This window comes from Doryrhamphus excisus, chromosome 6 (assembly GCF_030265055.1).
Source record: "Doryrhamphus excisus isolate RoL2022-K1 chromosome 6, RoL_Dexc_1.0, whole genome shotgun sequence".
NCBI classification, from domain to species: Eukaryota; Metazoa; Chordata; class Actinopteri; order Syngnathiformes; family Syngnathidae; genus Doryrhamphus; species Doryrhamphus excisus.
In genome coordinates, this window is record NC_080471.1 from 3,843,257 (window position 1) to 3,858,523 (window position 15,267).

At 42.1% G+C, this 15,267-nt stretch overlaps 1 protein-coding gene across 3 annotated transcripts in view; it reads right to left on the reverse strand.

The window, feature by feature from the left end:
- tnmd (tenomodulin) overlaps positions 1-15,267 on the reverse strand; it is an 88,803-nt gene that overhangs the window by 65,093 nt on the left and 8,443 nt on the right. For all 3 annotated transcript variants that reach the window (XM_058076235.1, XM_058076237.1, XM_058076236.1), the window contains exon 2: positions 14,942-15,076. In XM_058076235.1, the coding sequence (XP_057932218.1) occupies positions 14,942-15,076 (135 nt within the window). The remainder of the gene's footprint in view (positions 1-14,941; positions 15,077-15,267) is intronic.

Consider the following 15,267-nt stretch of genomic DNA (forward strand, 5'->3'; position numbering starts at 1 on the left):
TTCCCATGTTCACGTCTTTTTTGTGTACTTTAGGACAAGAACAAGATTGCTGCAGCTAGGACAGCAGGCTTGCCAGGTATTATTGTTGTATGGCATTCCCATCAGTAGTGTATCAACAGTGACTTACCCCCCACTTGGACTCAGCAGACTTCTGGTCGGATTTCCGTGAGGAGGAACGTAGTTCCATTTAGCTGTTGGGGCTACTCACGTACAGAGTTTGGCTTTACAAAAACGTGTTTTTGTAGAGACATACGTTTGCATCACAGAACCGTTATTAAATGTAGTATTTCTCATTTGAATGCATATTGTTTTGAGAAGCCAAAGACTTTACTTAAGTGACCCCAGTAACTACCCGGAACTATGTTCCTCCTGACCGAAATCCGACCAGATCTCCGCTCATGGGACAAAGCGGGGGGTAAGTCACACTTGATGGTCTACACTCATGAGTGGGATGTCATACAACTTCATGTAAAAAAAAAATCCAATTTGTTTGAAACAGAACAAAATGGTAATGTGCAATTTTACTCAGGGATAATGTAATTTTTATTTATAGAAAATAGTTTACAAAAAAATCTCAATTCTTAATTATCACTCTGTGAGCACACTATTTCAACCGTTTCAAAAATCAATGCGAATAGGGTGTGAATATTTGCTGTCAATGCTTAAATTAATAATTAATTATGTAATTATTCATTTATTCATTATCTACCGCTTATCCTCACAAGGGTCGCGGGGGTGCTGGAGCCTATTCCAGCTGTCTTACTATATAAAAGTACACTGCTTATAATATACGTCGGAGCAAACATGATTCCTCAAATCACAAACATGATCGGTCTGAACCAAAAACTACTAAAATATCATTGTGAACATTAATGCCCCCCCCCCCCCCAACACACACACTTAACCCCACAAACGCAGCTAAACAAACTAAATGAAGCACAACAGAATATTCTCCTGGTCAAACTCCGCCATTACTGATACTTGAAAACAGCATATGAAACCCAGTTGAGGTGAAAGGTCGTATGGTGGTGGACACTCGGGGGTTGGTCTCTCACCAACTCGGCAGGCGGGTTGGGGACGTGGTTTGATCCCTTGTTTTTAGGCGCGCAAATGTTAGCGTCTATCGTTGTGAGGCAGTGGTTTTGAGCCGTTAGGAAATAAAGTGTCACGGTTGCGCTTGTCGGCGTTGCGTTGCGACCCCAGGATGCAGAGAGCAGGACCCAAATGCAGGTAAACGTGTTTTAATGGCTGATGCCATGCAGCAAAACAGCTAGCATGCATGAACACAAACACGACAATGATCCAAGAAAGTAAGGAGCATGTACCTGAACTAAATAGTCATCACAAATGGGGAACAGTATAGGATAAATGCAAAACAACGGAAAACGGAACAGAGCAACACAGGAAATGAATACAAACAAGGACATGAACCAGGAAGTAAGGCATGTAAGGAAATGAAATAAACTGTCATGGAGGCTAACTCCCACATTGTGACATAAAGCTCTGCATGAGACCAAATATTGAGTCTTTCCTGCGACAGCCACAGGATGTTTACAAAGAAAGTACGGATGCAACTAAGTTCAGCCTCCTCCTCCGCCGCAGCAACTTGTGAGGGGCAAGCAACTGCTCTGTTTGCACCCCCGACTGTTGAACACCAATCACTTGTTGGCTGATCTGGGCATGCACTGCCGTCTCATGACTTTCTGATATGTCTTAATTGTTCCCGAATACAAACATTTTAAAAGTTCATTCATTCATTCATTTTCTACTGCTTTTTTTTTTCACGAAGGTCGCCGGGGGTGCTGGAGCCTATCCCAGCTGTCTTCGAGCGAGAGGTGGGGTACACCCTGGACTGGTGGCCAGCCAATCACAGGGCACTAGCATGTTTTTGGAATGTGGGAGGAAACCGGAGTACCCGGAGAAAACCCACGCATGCACGGGGAGAACATGCAAACTCCACACAGAGATGGCCGAGTGTGGGATTGAACCCTGGTCTCCTAGGTGTGAGGTCTGCGTGCTAACCCATTTTAAAAGTATTTGTTTGAATTAATTATTTGTAAAAAATAATTATTCATGCTGTTCTGAATACCGTATTCGGGTACGGCTCCAACCTCATGGCATACACTAGCTTCTTGGAGCACAGCACACAAAAACATTTCCCCGAGTTGTCTTGAATGCAGCATAATCGTAGGATTGGACAGGAGCAGTTTGTGGGGGGAGGGGCTTGGCAATTGCTGCATTCAGTGTCCTACCGCATGGCTACAATGACTTTGTGTTTGTCTGGGTCCGGCAGATTCCTTTTTTTTCCGTTGGTCATATTGAAACGCGGGAGATTCCGCACGGTGCCGGAATACTTTCAGCCCTGTGTCTTAAACAACAAGGGTTGCTTTGACTTCATTGAAAAAAAATCATCTTATACTGTTTGAGTTCATTCATTCATTTTATACCGCTTATCCTCACGAGGGTCACAGGGGTGCTGGAGCCTATCCCAGCTGTCTTGGGGCGAGAAGCGGGGTCGCCAGCCAATCACAGGGCACATATAGACAAACAACCATTCACACTCACATTCATACCTATGGACAATTTGGAGTGGCCAATGAACCTAGCATGTTTTTGGAATGTGGGAGGAAACCGGAGTACCCGGAGAAAACCCCAAACTCCACACAGAGATGGTCGAGGGTGGAATTGAACCCTGGTCTCCTAGCTGTGAGGTCTGCGCGCTAACCACTCGATTGCCGTGCCACCCTATTTGAGTTAATAATAAATAAATAAATAATTTAAGGCTTTCCTTAAACAGTTTGAGTTCAACTCAGCTGTCAGGTTTACGGTGTCGACTAGAAGATTCTTGGATTCTTTGGAGAACGTTTCATATACATACGTGCCATTGAAATTCCTTGGAGCCGCAACGATTTTTCTCACATTAACAGGCTAATGAGCTGTGGTTATTTTTCACGAGGTGTCAGATTGAGTCGCAGACAGAGACCTGCGGTGATGATTTAGATGCTGCTACTCTCCTTGCATATTGATTGAGGTGACTAATTGGCCTATTTTCAGAATAGAGATGAAATCCTTTCCAAGAACTTCATCAGGGCTCCAGCGATATCACATTCCTGCATTGCTTTGCCGTCCTGGAGAAATGTTTCACAATGTGCTCGTGTTCTGTCCGCAGAGGCGAGTGTTGCCGACTTACTGTGAGAGTGAAAGTGGATGTGAAAGCTCAATCAGGTTGTAAATTGTACAACAGAGCAGTTGGAGTCTGCTTGGCAGTGAAACTCGTGAGATGAGGCGGAGAGAGAGAGGAAACGGTCTGGGAGAAAAAGCTAAGAGAGAGTTCAAGAAAAAGAAAAAAGAGGGAAGCATTTTTTGTTTACCCACCATGCTGCGTACCCAACGTGCTTGTATGTACATCAGACTTCACACTGAGCTGCCGGCCAAATGATGTGTTGGTAATTAAGATGCATATCTTCAAGACGTAAATGACTGCTTCAGCCCAGCTGTGTGCCACAGTAAATACCTGATGGTGGGCTTTTGCAGTGCTGTCACGCTCCGCTGCATAGCAGCCACCAACAATCAAGCGCTCTTACCTCAGGCACTCCACTGGCAACAATTTAAAACAACACCGCTACTGTTTTTGGCCCTTTTTCCTGCATCATCCTCACTTCCCAGTCTAGAAGGCTGAATGCATCATGGATGAAGGACGCCTAGTGGTCAGGTAGCATATCTGTAGTGGTGGAATTTTACAATGGTTGACCACAATATACATAAGTCCACCCTCAAGATAATACATCCATGTTTGGGAGAAAACAAAAACAAAAAAATGTTGATATATTAATTATAAGTAAAATAATCTTTTCTGGGGCTGCACGGTGAGCCAGTGGTTAGCTCACAGGCCTCACAGCTAAGAGACCAGGGTTCAATTCCACCCTCGGCCATCTTTGTGTGGAGTTTGCATGTTCTCCCTGTGCATGCGTGGGTTTTCTCCGGGTACTCCGGTTTCCTCCCACATTCCAAAAACATGCTAGGTTAATTGGCCACTCCAAATAGTCCATAGGTATGAATGTGAGTGTGAATGGTTGTTTGTCTATATGTGCCCTGTGATTGGCTGGCCACCAGTCCAGGGTGTACCCCGCCTCTCGCCCGAAGACAGCTGGGATAGGCTCCAGCACCCCCGCGACCCTCGAGAGGATAAGTGGTAAAAAAAAAAAATCTTTTACTTGCCTAAATGGAATTTTTTTAAATTTTGGGCGTCATGCACAATGGCGTTTCAAATTCCCAAGTTCTTGCGACTTTAGGGCGGCTCATAATTCCCACAAAGATTGGTTACATTCTAAAACAAAACCAGCATTTGACCTCGGGTTTTTGTTTATGGAACATTTTTGTTCCAGTTTAACAATTTTGTATCCTTACAGACGAGGCATACTTGAAATGGATTAATATTATGAAACATTGCTGGTTTGCGATAATCAAAATACATAAGTCAACCTATACTTTAACACTTCCAATTCTCATTTGTTACTATTTGATCAAAAAAATTGCAAAACCATCATGTCACCTGTCTGTTGATATATCTTAGATGAACTAACTGCATAGGAAATCATAACTGCTCTACCTCCGCCAAATAGTAATATTATTGTTGGGTAAATATAAAAAAATATTGTCTCTGTTAAATCACCAAAAACTGGTAATGTAGGGTCTTCAGTTACTCTTGTACATATGTGGGTACTGTAGGAAGAAGATGTTGTATATGTTGATTCTACACATGAAGACATAAACTCAGATTCAAACCCACTGCCTTTTTACTTGAGGCAGCAGTTCGATCCACAGGACAGCTGTACCTCCCTCCTCGACTCTCTCGAATAAACATAGGGTACAGCAAAAAAAGGCATTCGATTATTTTCCTTACGGATTAACATCAAATAATATGGCCCCCATCGGTTGTTACATGGTTACATGTACAGCGTACACAGCTTACCAGCTATAAATAAACAAACAACCCTTAGAGGCCATATACCTGTGACCGATGGAATCATTACAAAAAGCCGACCCCCGACAGCGAGGCTATCAGCGGCGACAAACCAGCAGCGACCTTGGGATGGGATGAACGATGCATTTTTCATTTGAATAATGAAATGGCATCACTTTGGTGTGTTTCTCAGGCAGGTTTTTGCCAAACAGCCCAGCACCAGCAGAAGCACCTGTGAGCCATTCAAGGTTCATCTACAGGTCCACAATTACTCCCCACCCGGCTGTCGGTCTGCAGATAATCCCCGTCGAAGTGGTTCATGAATTAAAAATAGCACGGGATTTATCACATCTGATGATAGAAAAAATGTGATTTCTAAAGCTTGGGACTCAGACGCGTGTGCAGACTCACATCAACATCAAATTGGGATTTTTTTGGAAACATACTTTTTAGCAGGCACACTCCATTTTGAGAGGCTTGCTGATGTAAAGCAGTAATAACGGAGGATTCATTCACAAGGAGGCCTGATTCCCCCAGCGAGACTTGCGGCCCAGAACAATAATGAGCGCAGTGCAAACAGAAAATTTGCCGTGAGCCAAAAGAGAACGTGCGAATGACAGTACCAACACATGCTGATGCAATGCTGTGCACCCGGATGTGTGCACACACACATACCCGCAATGGCACTGGGAAGATGGCGGTTTCTTCCCAAAGGTTCTGGAACAACACATGTTTGCAGGTAATTAATAAAAAATCCCATATGGTTCTTCTATGTCATCTCAAGATAAAATGCACAGAGCAAATGGCATACCATGATGGCTACATAGCAACATGTTATCTTGGTGAGCTGGTCCTGAAGTACTAATAACTGGGGTCATGCTTTTATTTGACCACTTAGAGTGGTTTCAATAGCCTCTCCAAAACCATAGCAAAACAGATGGATTGGTTTGTATGGTGCATGTTTAATAGGGATACACCTATAATACACCGCCGTCTCAATCTGCTCATCCATCTAAATCAGGGGTCTCAAACACGCGGTGGCCCGCAGGACACTAGTTTGAGGCCCCTGCCTTGATATGAAAGTTTAATGTTAGTGTGGCCCGCGCAAGTTTGATATGGATGCTGTATGGTATCATGTACCCAGAAATAATTATTACGTTTGATTAATGATCATGTTGGCGGCACGGCGGTTAGCGCGCAGACCTCACAGCTAGGAGACCAGGGTTCAATTCCAACCTGTGTGGAGTTTGCATGTTCTCCCCGTGCATGCGTGGGTTTTCTCCGGGTACTCCGGTTTCCTCCCACATTCCAAAAACATGCTAGGTTAATTGGCCACTCCAAATTGTCCATAGGTATGAATGTGAGTGTGAATGGTTGTTTGTCTATATGTGCCCTGTGATTGGCTGGCCACCAGTCCAGGGTGTACCCCGCCTCTCGCCCAAAGACAGCTGGGATAGGCTCCAGCACCCCCGCGACCCTCGTGAGGAAAAAGCGGTAGAAAATGAATGAATAATGTTCATGTTAAAGGTTAAATAACTGTTAATAGTTATCCTCGCTATCCGTGTGGAAGTGGTAAGTTTTTGGCTATTTAAGTTTAAAGGAAATAACTTGAAGGCTACCGTTTAGGTCGCTAGCTCTCTAGTTTGCGAGTTAGCATGTGTCTCAAGACCCTGCAGTTGCGCAATATGTTGTAAATAAAAAGAGAATAAATGTGACTATAGTCGTGTTTTGTCATGTCTACAGGGCTCTAATAATGCTTTGTTCATTTTAATCTGAAAAAAAACAATTTGTCTACCCACCAACTATATGTGGTTTCTTAAGTTTTTATTATTTGTTATTATATTTATTTATTACTGATTGATTTTCTTTATTCTTGATTTGTTTATTTATTTTTCATCTTATTTTGTGTAGAAAAATAAAAAGTAAGATATTTGAGAACAGTGGAATCTTTTATCAGAGCTTTTATTGTAGAAAATCTAAACCAAAGCAAAGTTTATTCATTTTTCTGTTTTTAATAAATGCGTTTTTTTGTTTGTTTGGTTTTTTTAGAAAACCTGATGCGGCCCAGTCTCGCCCAGACCCTAGCTCCAGTGGCCCCCAAGTAAATTGAGCTTGAGACCCCTGATCTAAATGATCTGTACCGTATTGGTACTCAGAGTGGGTGGGGCATAGAAATGTGTGGGGCTTACATCTATACAATATTTAAAGTCTGAAATTGACACGGATTGATCAGAAGTTGCTATATTTGTTATTATCCCGCCATATGGGTACTGTGTATATGATCTGTAAGACTTGTTATTTAATTATGTTTTTAATGATCTGTGTGAAGTTGATGAGTCATTCAACAGGGAAATATTCTGTCAGCCTTGTTCACTGTATTTTTCTCAAAAAACACACCGGTACTTGAAGCAAAATTTTCCAAGTCATTTAGTTAGAGCAGATGAAAAAAAAAAAAAAAGACGGGCAGCGAGGAGTCATAAACAGCTGCCGCTGTCGAGGGAGAGGCGGTCGCTGTGCGTGACTGGCCAATCACAGAGCGTGAAGAGTGAATACATAATGAGCATCTTCTTTAAACAGGAATACGGATAATGACGAAATGTACTCATTTCATGCTTGTATCTGGCAAACATGCATTATCTGTAACGAATACTTGTTTATTCATTCACAGGGCACATACGTATAGACAAACAACCATTCACACTCACATTCATACCTATGGACAATTTGGAGTCTCCAATTAACCTAGCATGTTTTTGGAATGTGGGAGGAAACCGGGGTACCTGGAGAAAACCCATGCATGCACGGGGAGAACATGCAAACTCCACACAGAGATGGCCGAGGGTGGAATTGAACCCTGGTCTCCTAGCTGTGAGGTCTGCGCGCTAACCACTTGACCGCCATGCCGCCCGAATACTCGTTTAGTAATTCCTAATATTTAACAACTGAGAAGTAGAAAAACAAGTAACCGCTGCTGTGTCAAAAGAAGCTTTATTTACCTCTGCATGTGCTTTAAAGGGTTGCTAGTGAGCTAGCTCATGTGTGTTGCAATTGTTACTGTACGTATGCTGTTGTTTAAAATCAATGGTATTGATCACTCCATACCGCTATTACAACATTGATACTGTTGTTCAATGCATTATTACAATGCAATAATGCAATGCAATAATTGATCATGTGGTCGAAGAGCTACGTTTTCATTTTGGAATATGAACACAGGACAAGAGTGGACTTTTCTGGTGCTAAGTTTTGGACCTGCTTTTCCTCCCTTCCTTTATTCAGGTCAAGTTCTGTGCTTTTGCTTCCTAAAGTGTTTGCTTCACCTTTTGACTGCTTGGCCCCTCGTAATGTGCTTCACCTATGTCTCGTCTAGTCTCTTGCTGGTGTGCATTTCCCTGCAGGTTTCTCTGCTTCTAGTTGCTACTCTGTTGTCCTTCTGTCTGCAAGTCCAATGATGTGTCCACCTGAATCCCCCCATGCACCTCGTGTGTGTTCGTATTTCTATCTTGAGCTGCTACCCTTCTGACTTTTACTTCGCTTGCCTCGTGGAAAGATATAATGGACGTTTGTCCCTCGGATGGATACACTGAAGGCTGCTGTGCCTCTTTGCAATGAAATATTGCTTTGCTGCAAGCACCCTGACGTCAGTCGTCTGAACTGACTCACTGTTGTCTCATACAATACATTCAGTGCATTCTAATTGCATGGTCAAAAGACCGACACAGACATAGTATGCCAACATGTTCATATTTATGCATTTAATTAACATAATGATGTATCTTTCAGGCATTTAGTGGACTGGATACTCATCATCAAGTGTGTCTGCATTTGGAAATTTCATTTTTTGTCATATGAAAATGCCATTTGAGACTGATCTACATCTGTAAAAGAGCCTGGGCCAACTTGACAAGGTCAAGTTATTAAAAGGATTTGAGTCGTCTCTCACCATTTTGTGTTTCGAACATCGCTCTCCCACGCTACAGTGTTTTTTTAAAAAAAACAATCAATTAAATGATAACTGTTTTCTGGCTGACTATGGCCTACTATTAGTAAAAAATATATGTTGGAAAAGGTATATTTTTGGCGTCTTACTTTGTCCTTCTTCACCACTCAGTTTGAAAACCTTCCTTATGTTTACAATAAATGAATTAAGAGGCAAACTAGTTATCTCAGTAAGGCAGCATCCATCTCTTGTGTCCCTGAAGTGATCCCATTGCCTTGCAGAAGAGTTGCCCAATGTGGTGTAAACAAAGAATAATAGGAGTGTAAAGGTGACAACAAAGGTGTTTTGTCTCCGGGGCTCTAATCATGGTAAAGCTGTATTTAGACAGTCATGGACAGGTTTTCTATTTGAATCTGGAACCAATTAACCCTGATAAAGCAGGGACAACTGAATATCAAAACTACAGCAAAAACACAAAATTAGTGCTTGTTGGAGTTTTTTGCCAACTGTGCAGTACGTTCTACAAAAGCAAATAACCCATTCACCCATTTTCAATATCCTTTGTCCTCACTTGGGTCAGCTGTCTTTGGGTGAGAGGTGGGGTGGACCCTGGTCTGGTCGCCAGCAACAACCAGTCACACTCACATTCACACCAATGGACAATTTACAGAACATTGCGCAACCTGTTAAAGTGGTGCAGGAGGATGTATGAGGACTGTAAGACAGTGGTAGATGTGTTGGAGGTGTGACAGAAGAGTTCAAGGTGGAGGAGGGACTGCATCAGGGATCAGCTCTGAGCCCCTTCTTGTTTGCTATGGTGATGGACAGGCTGACAGATGAGCTTAGACAAGAATCTCCATGGACTACGATGTTTGCAGATGACATTGGGATTTGTAGTGAGAGTAGGGAACAGGTGGAGGAGATGCTAGAAGAGTGGAGGTTTGCCCTGGAAAGGAGAGGACTGAAGATTAGCCGCAGAAAGACATATATGTAAAGACAGTATATGTGTGTGTGAATGAGAGGGACCCAAGTGGAAGAGTGATGTTACGGGGAGAAGAGATACAGTGGACAATTTTAAGTACCTGGGGTCAACAGTCCAGAACAATGGAGATTGTGAAAAGGAGGTGAAGAAGCGTGTGCAGGCAGGATGGAACGGGTGGAGAAAAGTGTCAGGCCTGATTTGTGATAGAAGACTTTCAGCTAAAATGAAAGATAGATAGATAGATAGACTCCCTTTATTGTCATTGCACAAAAACACAGTAGTGAAATTGCCAACGAAATGTCGTTGCCTGGCTCCCATATAACAGACACAAAAGAAGATAAGTAATAATAAATAATAACAATAATAATAATGTGGAGAATAAATAGACACCAAATATGAACAACATAATGTAAAGTGCAGCGTGAACAGTAAATCGCCCAAATAATTTAAATAATTAAAATAAATAATAATAATGTAAGTAAGATAGAGGGGCTTATTTGGCATTCAGCAGTCTGATGGCCAGGGGGAAGTAGCTGTCTCTGAACCTGGTCGTCCTACAGCGGATGCTGCAGAGCCTTCTCCCCGATGCCAGGCGAGAAAGGTATACAAAACTGTGGTGAGACCAGCCATGTTGTTGGTCTAGAGACAGTGCCACTGAGGCAAAGACAGGAAGCAAAACTGGACGGAGCAGAGATGAGGATGCTGAGGTTCTCATTGGGAGTGACCAGGATGGATAGGATCAGGAACGAGTACATCAGAGGGACCTAACATGTTAGAGGCCTTGGAGGGGAGAGGCCAGACTGAGATGGTTGGGACATGTCCAGAGGAGAGATAGTAAATATATCAGTAGACGAAAGCTGTGTTTAGAGCTGCCAGGTTAGGAGGCGTAGAGGAAGACCAAAGAGGAGGTTTATGGATGTAATGAAGGAGGACATGAGGGTAGCTGGTGTGAGAGAGACAGATGCAGAAGACAGGGTTGGATGGAGGAGATTGATTTGCTGTGGCGACCCCTGAAGGGAAAAGCCAAAAGAGAAAGAAGAAGGACAATTTAGAGACCAATTTAGGTTCTGCCAGGGTAATAGGGGATGCAATCGTACAGGTAACCCAAGTATGGTACGTATGGTACCATGGTACATATGGTTCGCGCCTCGCGCTTGTGCCTCCCTTTGGACAACCCCGTTTTACAGTATTTCTTTTTACAAGGGTACAAGAGTAAGTAAGCGTTTAAACAGTGTGAGGATTATTTTTAGGAAAGTTCCTCATCTGAAGTGCAGTGTTAGTAACTGCAGCGACATTCTCCTCTCCACTGAACAATGGCAGCATGCTGATATCATCTTATACACTCATCTTAGGAGGTGAAGTGCGCTTAAAGCCGTGCACTGCACCTTCATGTTGGGCCTAATTGAGGAGATCCATCTGGTACAACACAGATGGCCGAGGCTGTTGTCGCCTATACTCCCCAATATACTCGGTCATGATGTACCGCCACAACATGATAGTATCTGCATTGAGTGGTCAGCTTCAGGCCGTTTTATCTATGAAATGTGCTATTTGTTGCAAAATGTTGCCACTCAGCTGTTGCATACATCATGCGTCATGTATTAATACAAGATAAGCAGTTTGCTCCCATTGTTATTACAACACTGGTTCTGTTGCTGCTGTGTTGTACGATATCGACAATGTGGTCAAACCCAGCTCTATTTTCCTGTATTTTGCTGTCAAAGAATACTCTCAAGTCAGTCCGACCGACCCAGATGTTAGCCATTAGCCGCCTTCCACCTTGTTAGCAGCTTGCACTTGATCACCAGTCGCGGTGCTGACTGACTGCTACATTATCACAGCAAAACCAATCCATCCAGCAGAACCGATCCTTTCATCCATCTGTCCACCTGTTTGCAAATCCACCTGAGAATGGCGTCCTCGGTGGTTTGCTAAGGAGACAAGCTGGAGAATTATGCTTTCATTGTATGTGAGAAGCACCTGTCTGTCAGATGGAACAGCCTGGCTCTCCTCTTTAAATTGGCTTCATGACGCTCGATTGATGAGGAGGCCAGAGAATGAACCCCCCACACCCTAAAGACCCCATTAAAGCAAAACCCTGGATCCTCAGGTTTGCTATTCATTGCCTTGGCAACCTCTGCCATCAACACATTTTGTGCCTTGTGAGAATGATCACAGCTTATTAAAGTGGAAATAATGACTGCTCTACCTCCGGCATGAAAAATTTAACAAGGACAAAGGAGATTGCTTAAAGGTGATTCATATCTATGTTGAAAGCAGCGGACGTGGACAACACTGCCCACACAGCAAGTCAAGATGAACCTTATTTAATTTGAGCTTAGATGAGACTTTGGCATCTTGATGATATTAAAAAAAAGTCATGGAAGTGATGATATAACGGTAAAGGGCATCCTATATGGAACTCACCATTAAGCAGTCAATAGCAGAATAATGAATACAGTAGGGAAATAAGTATTTCAACCAATGCTGATTTTGGAGGTTTACTTCCTTACACAAAATGAATAGTCCATGATATTTATGGTAGGTTTACTGTAACAGGGACGATCATATACTATACATAACATAATGAAATAAAGGTTACCGATTAATTTATGTTTGATTCAATTCAATTTTGTTCATTTTCAGTTGGCAGTACACAGACAGTGGTAACAGTAACCAACTGCACAGTAGTTCTATTGAACACTTGTTGCAGCATGCATGTTGCAATCTTAAACCTCCACGTTGTGTCACTGCCTGTGTTTTTTTGTCTGCTCGCTTGTAATTTGGCTGGTGACATAAAGTCACTTGGAAAAAATTGCTTGGAATACTGAATGCTGTGTTTTTGTAGAAAAATACAGTGAACCAGGTTGACAGATTATTTCCCTTTTTGCCATCATTGCATGTTTGCATGAATCACCAACTTCAGACAGACCTTTAAAAAAATGATGAAGTAATAGTCTTACAGATCACTTACACACATACACAGTACACATATAGCGGAATAATAATACATATAGCAATTTCTGATCAATCCATGTCAATTTCAGACTTAAAATAATGCATCAATGTAAGCCCCGCCCATTTCCATCTTAATCACTAAATGCGAATTTCTTTGGTTAGACCACATTGTGCAACTCTTATGCACAGGCATCCCTAACTTGAACCATGGTCGGCACCAAATAAGCCGGCCAAGTCTGCTTGAGTGATGGATGGCTCTTGGTTCATTTGCAAGCGATTTTGGTTCACTCGAGCAACACTAAACGAACCCAAGACACGGACCAGTGTTAAAATAACATCGAAAGGCATGCAGAAATGCCAAATATGTTACAGAAAATAGTAATGGTTTGATTTCATTTGAACATGCATCAGATTCCAATTGAGTGCATCCCATAATCAGTTCTAGGAAGAAGCAAAGCTTATTAAATCCTACCCCTCCATCTGGTACTTTTACAATCAGTAACTGATACATTTGTTCACTTCCTGCTTTCCATAAGACTTTTTTTTTTTTTTAATAATGCACCTCGTACCGAAGTAGGAGGTACTAGCAAACATCAACTGCTTGTATTGTTTCTTGAATTGGCTCATCGTTGTGCATTGTTTGATTTCCTTACTCAATCCATTCCATAGTTTGATTCCACATACTGAAATGCTATGGCTAGCATAACGTAGTCCTAGCAAATGCGTTGGAAGTGCTGTTTCTCTGCTCTACTCTCTCTTTCTGCGTGTGTGGCAAATAGTGCTGTTTAAAGTATGTTTTGGAAGCTTTTTGTAAAATCTAAATTGGTTAAACTATGACAATATTAAAATAACCTATGTATGCAACCACCCAGATGCCCCTTTTGTTTGGAATATTTGAGTTATGCCACAAAAGCACATGTGGAAAGTACATGTGGATCAATGCCTTTCAATGGCAATCACAAAAAAATATTTATATATTGCAGAGATGGCATGTTCAATAAATAGTTTTACCGTATTTCCCGCATTATTAGGTGCCTTTCATTTTCTCAAAAATCAACGGTGCGCCTTATTATCCTGTGCTTATATCCTTCTTCCAACATCTGCAAAAAATGTTGTTGTGCTACTTTGGTTGGCGCGTCGCTTGATTGACTGTCCAACCATTTCCCGCTGACACAGGGACGTAATACGTCTGATAAATCATCACCATAAATGCACTGAAAAATTTACAGTTAATCCAGGTGATCGGTATCGGACAGTCTCACTCATCATTGATTTGTATTCCTATCGGCAGCAGCAGCTCCTATTGGGAAAGCAAAGCAAACCAGACCAAAGTGTATACTCTGTACTTAAAAATTTGTGCGGAGTATTGTACCACAAATGTAAACGCAGTTACTTCAATCATTTCCTTTTCAACGATGCTGATATTTTGTTGCATGGTTCTAGACGCCAGATTATTGATTTATTTTCCTTCTAGTTTGTGTAAATAGCTTTTTTTCTTTTTTTCTCCCTTCTTCTTCTGGTGCCTTGGGAAAAGCAGCTGAATGAAAATATTCTCCATCAAGTGTGATTGGATTGGATTTTTGGAAGATAAATTGCCAGGACAATTACATTGCCAGGAGGTCTGTCGCATCTTGCTCCAACCACTGTGGTCAGCTTGTTCCATTACAAAAGAAGACATTGACAATATGATCAAAAAGTAGATAAATGCAACAGGCAAAAACATGTTTTCTCGCCCTTTCATAAGATTGCATGAATACAACCTGAGGAGTACTTATGTCATTTTGCTTTGATGCAACCTGTGTGATTTTAGCTGTAATGGAAACTTGGGGTGTTTTTCATCTGACTTTCATCTCGATAAGATTTACCACATGTGGGGATTATGAGGCTGCTTTCAAACATGCACTGCAAACTTGGTTTTATCTTGATGTTACCACATACATTGTGTGTGACAAACCGTCGTACAGCACATTCAATGGTAAACCTCAGCTTCCATCTCCAAATAGTAGGGGTGTAACAGTACGCCATAATCACAGTTCCGTAAGTACACTGAAAAGTTGACAAACAATACAATAAAATGAAGTATTATGCTTTGTCTTACTTTTTCCAGGCCTGGGCTCCACAGGTAGGCCAAGCTGAAAATGCAGAGACCCAAAATGAGGACGGCCAGAGCCATAATTAGCGCCACACGCTGGTAGACGTGGTACTTGGCCCTCTTCTCTTTCGACCCCTCCACCTGCAAATGGTGAGATTTAAATGTAATCTTTTGATGGCAATTATGGCGCCCCTCAGGGTTAGCTTGCATTAAATTACCTTAAAACTGCATGAAGTCATGAAGTCAGCCATGACATGGCCGACATGACAGAGTGAAAAAAGTTCTCTTGTCGTTCTTTGGGGAAGATTTTTGTGGTAAGATTTGGGCATCTT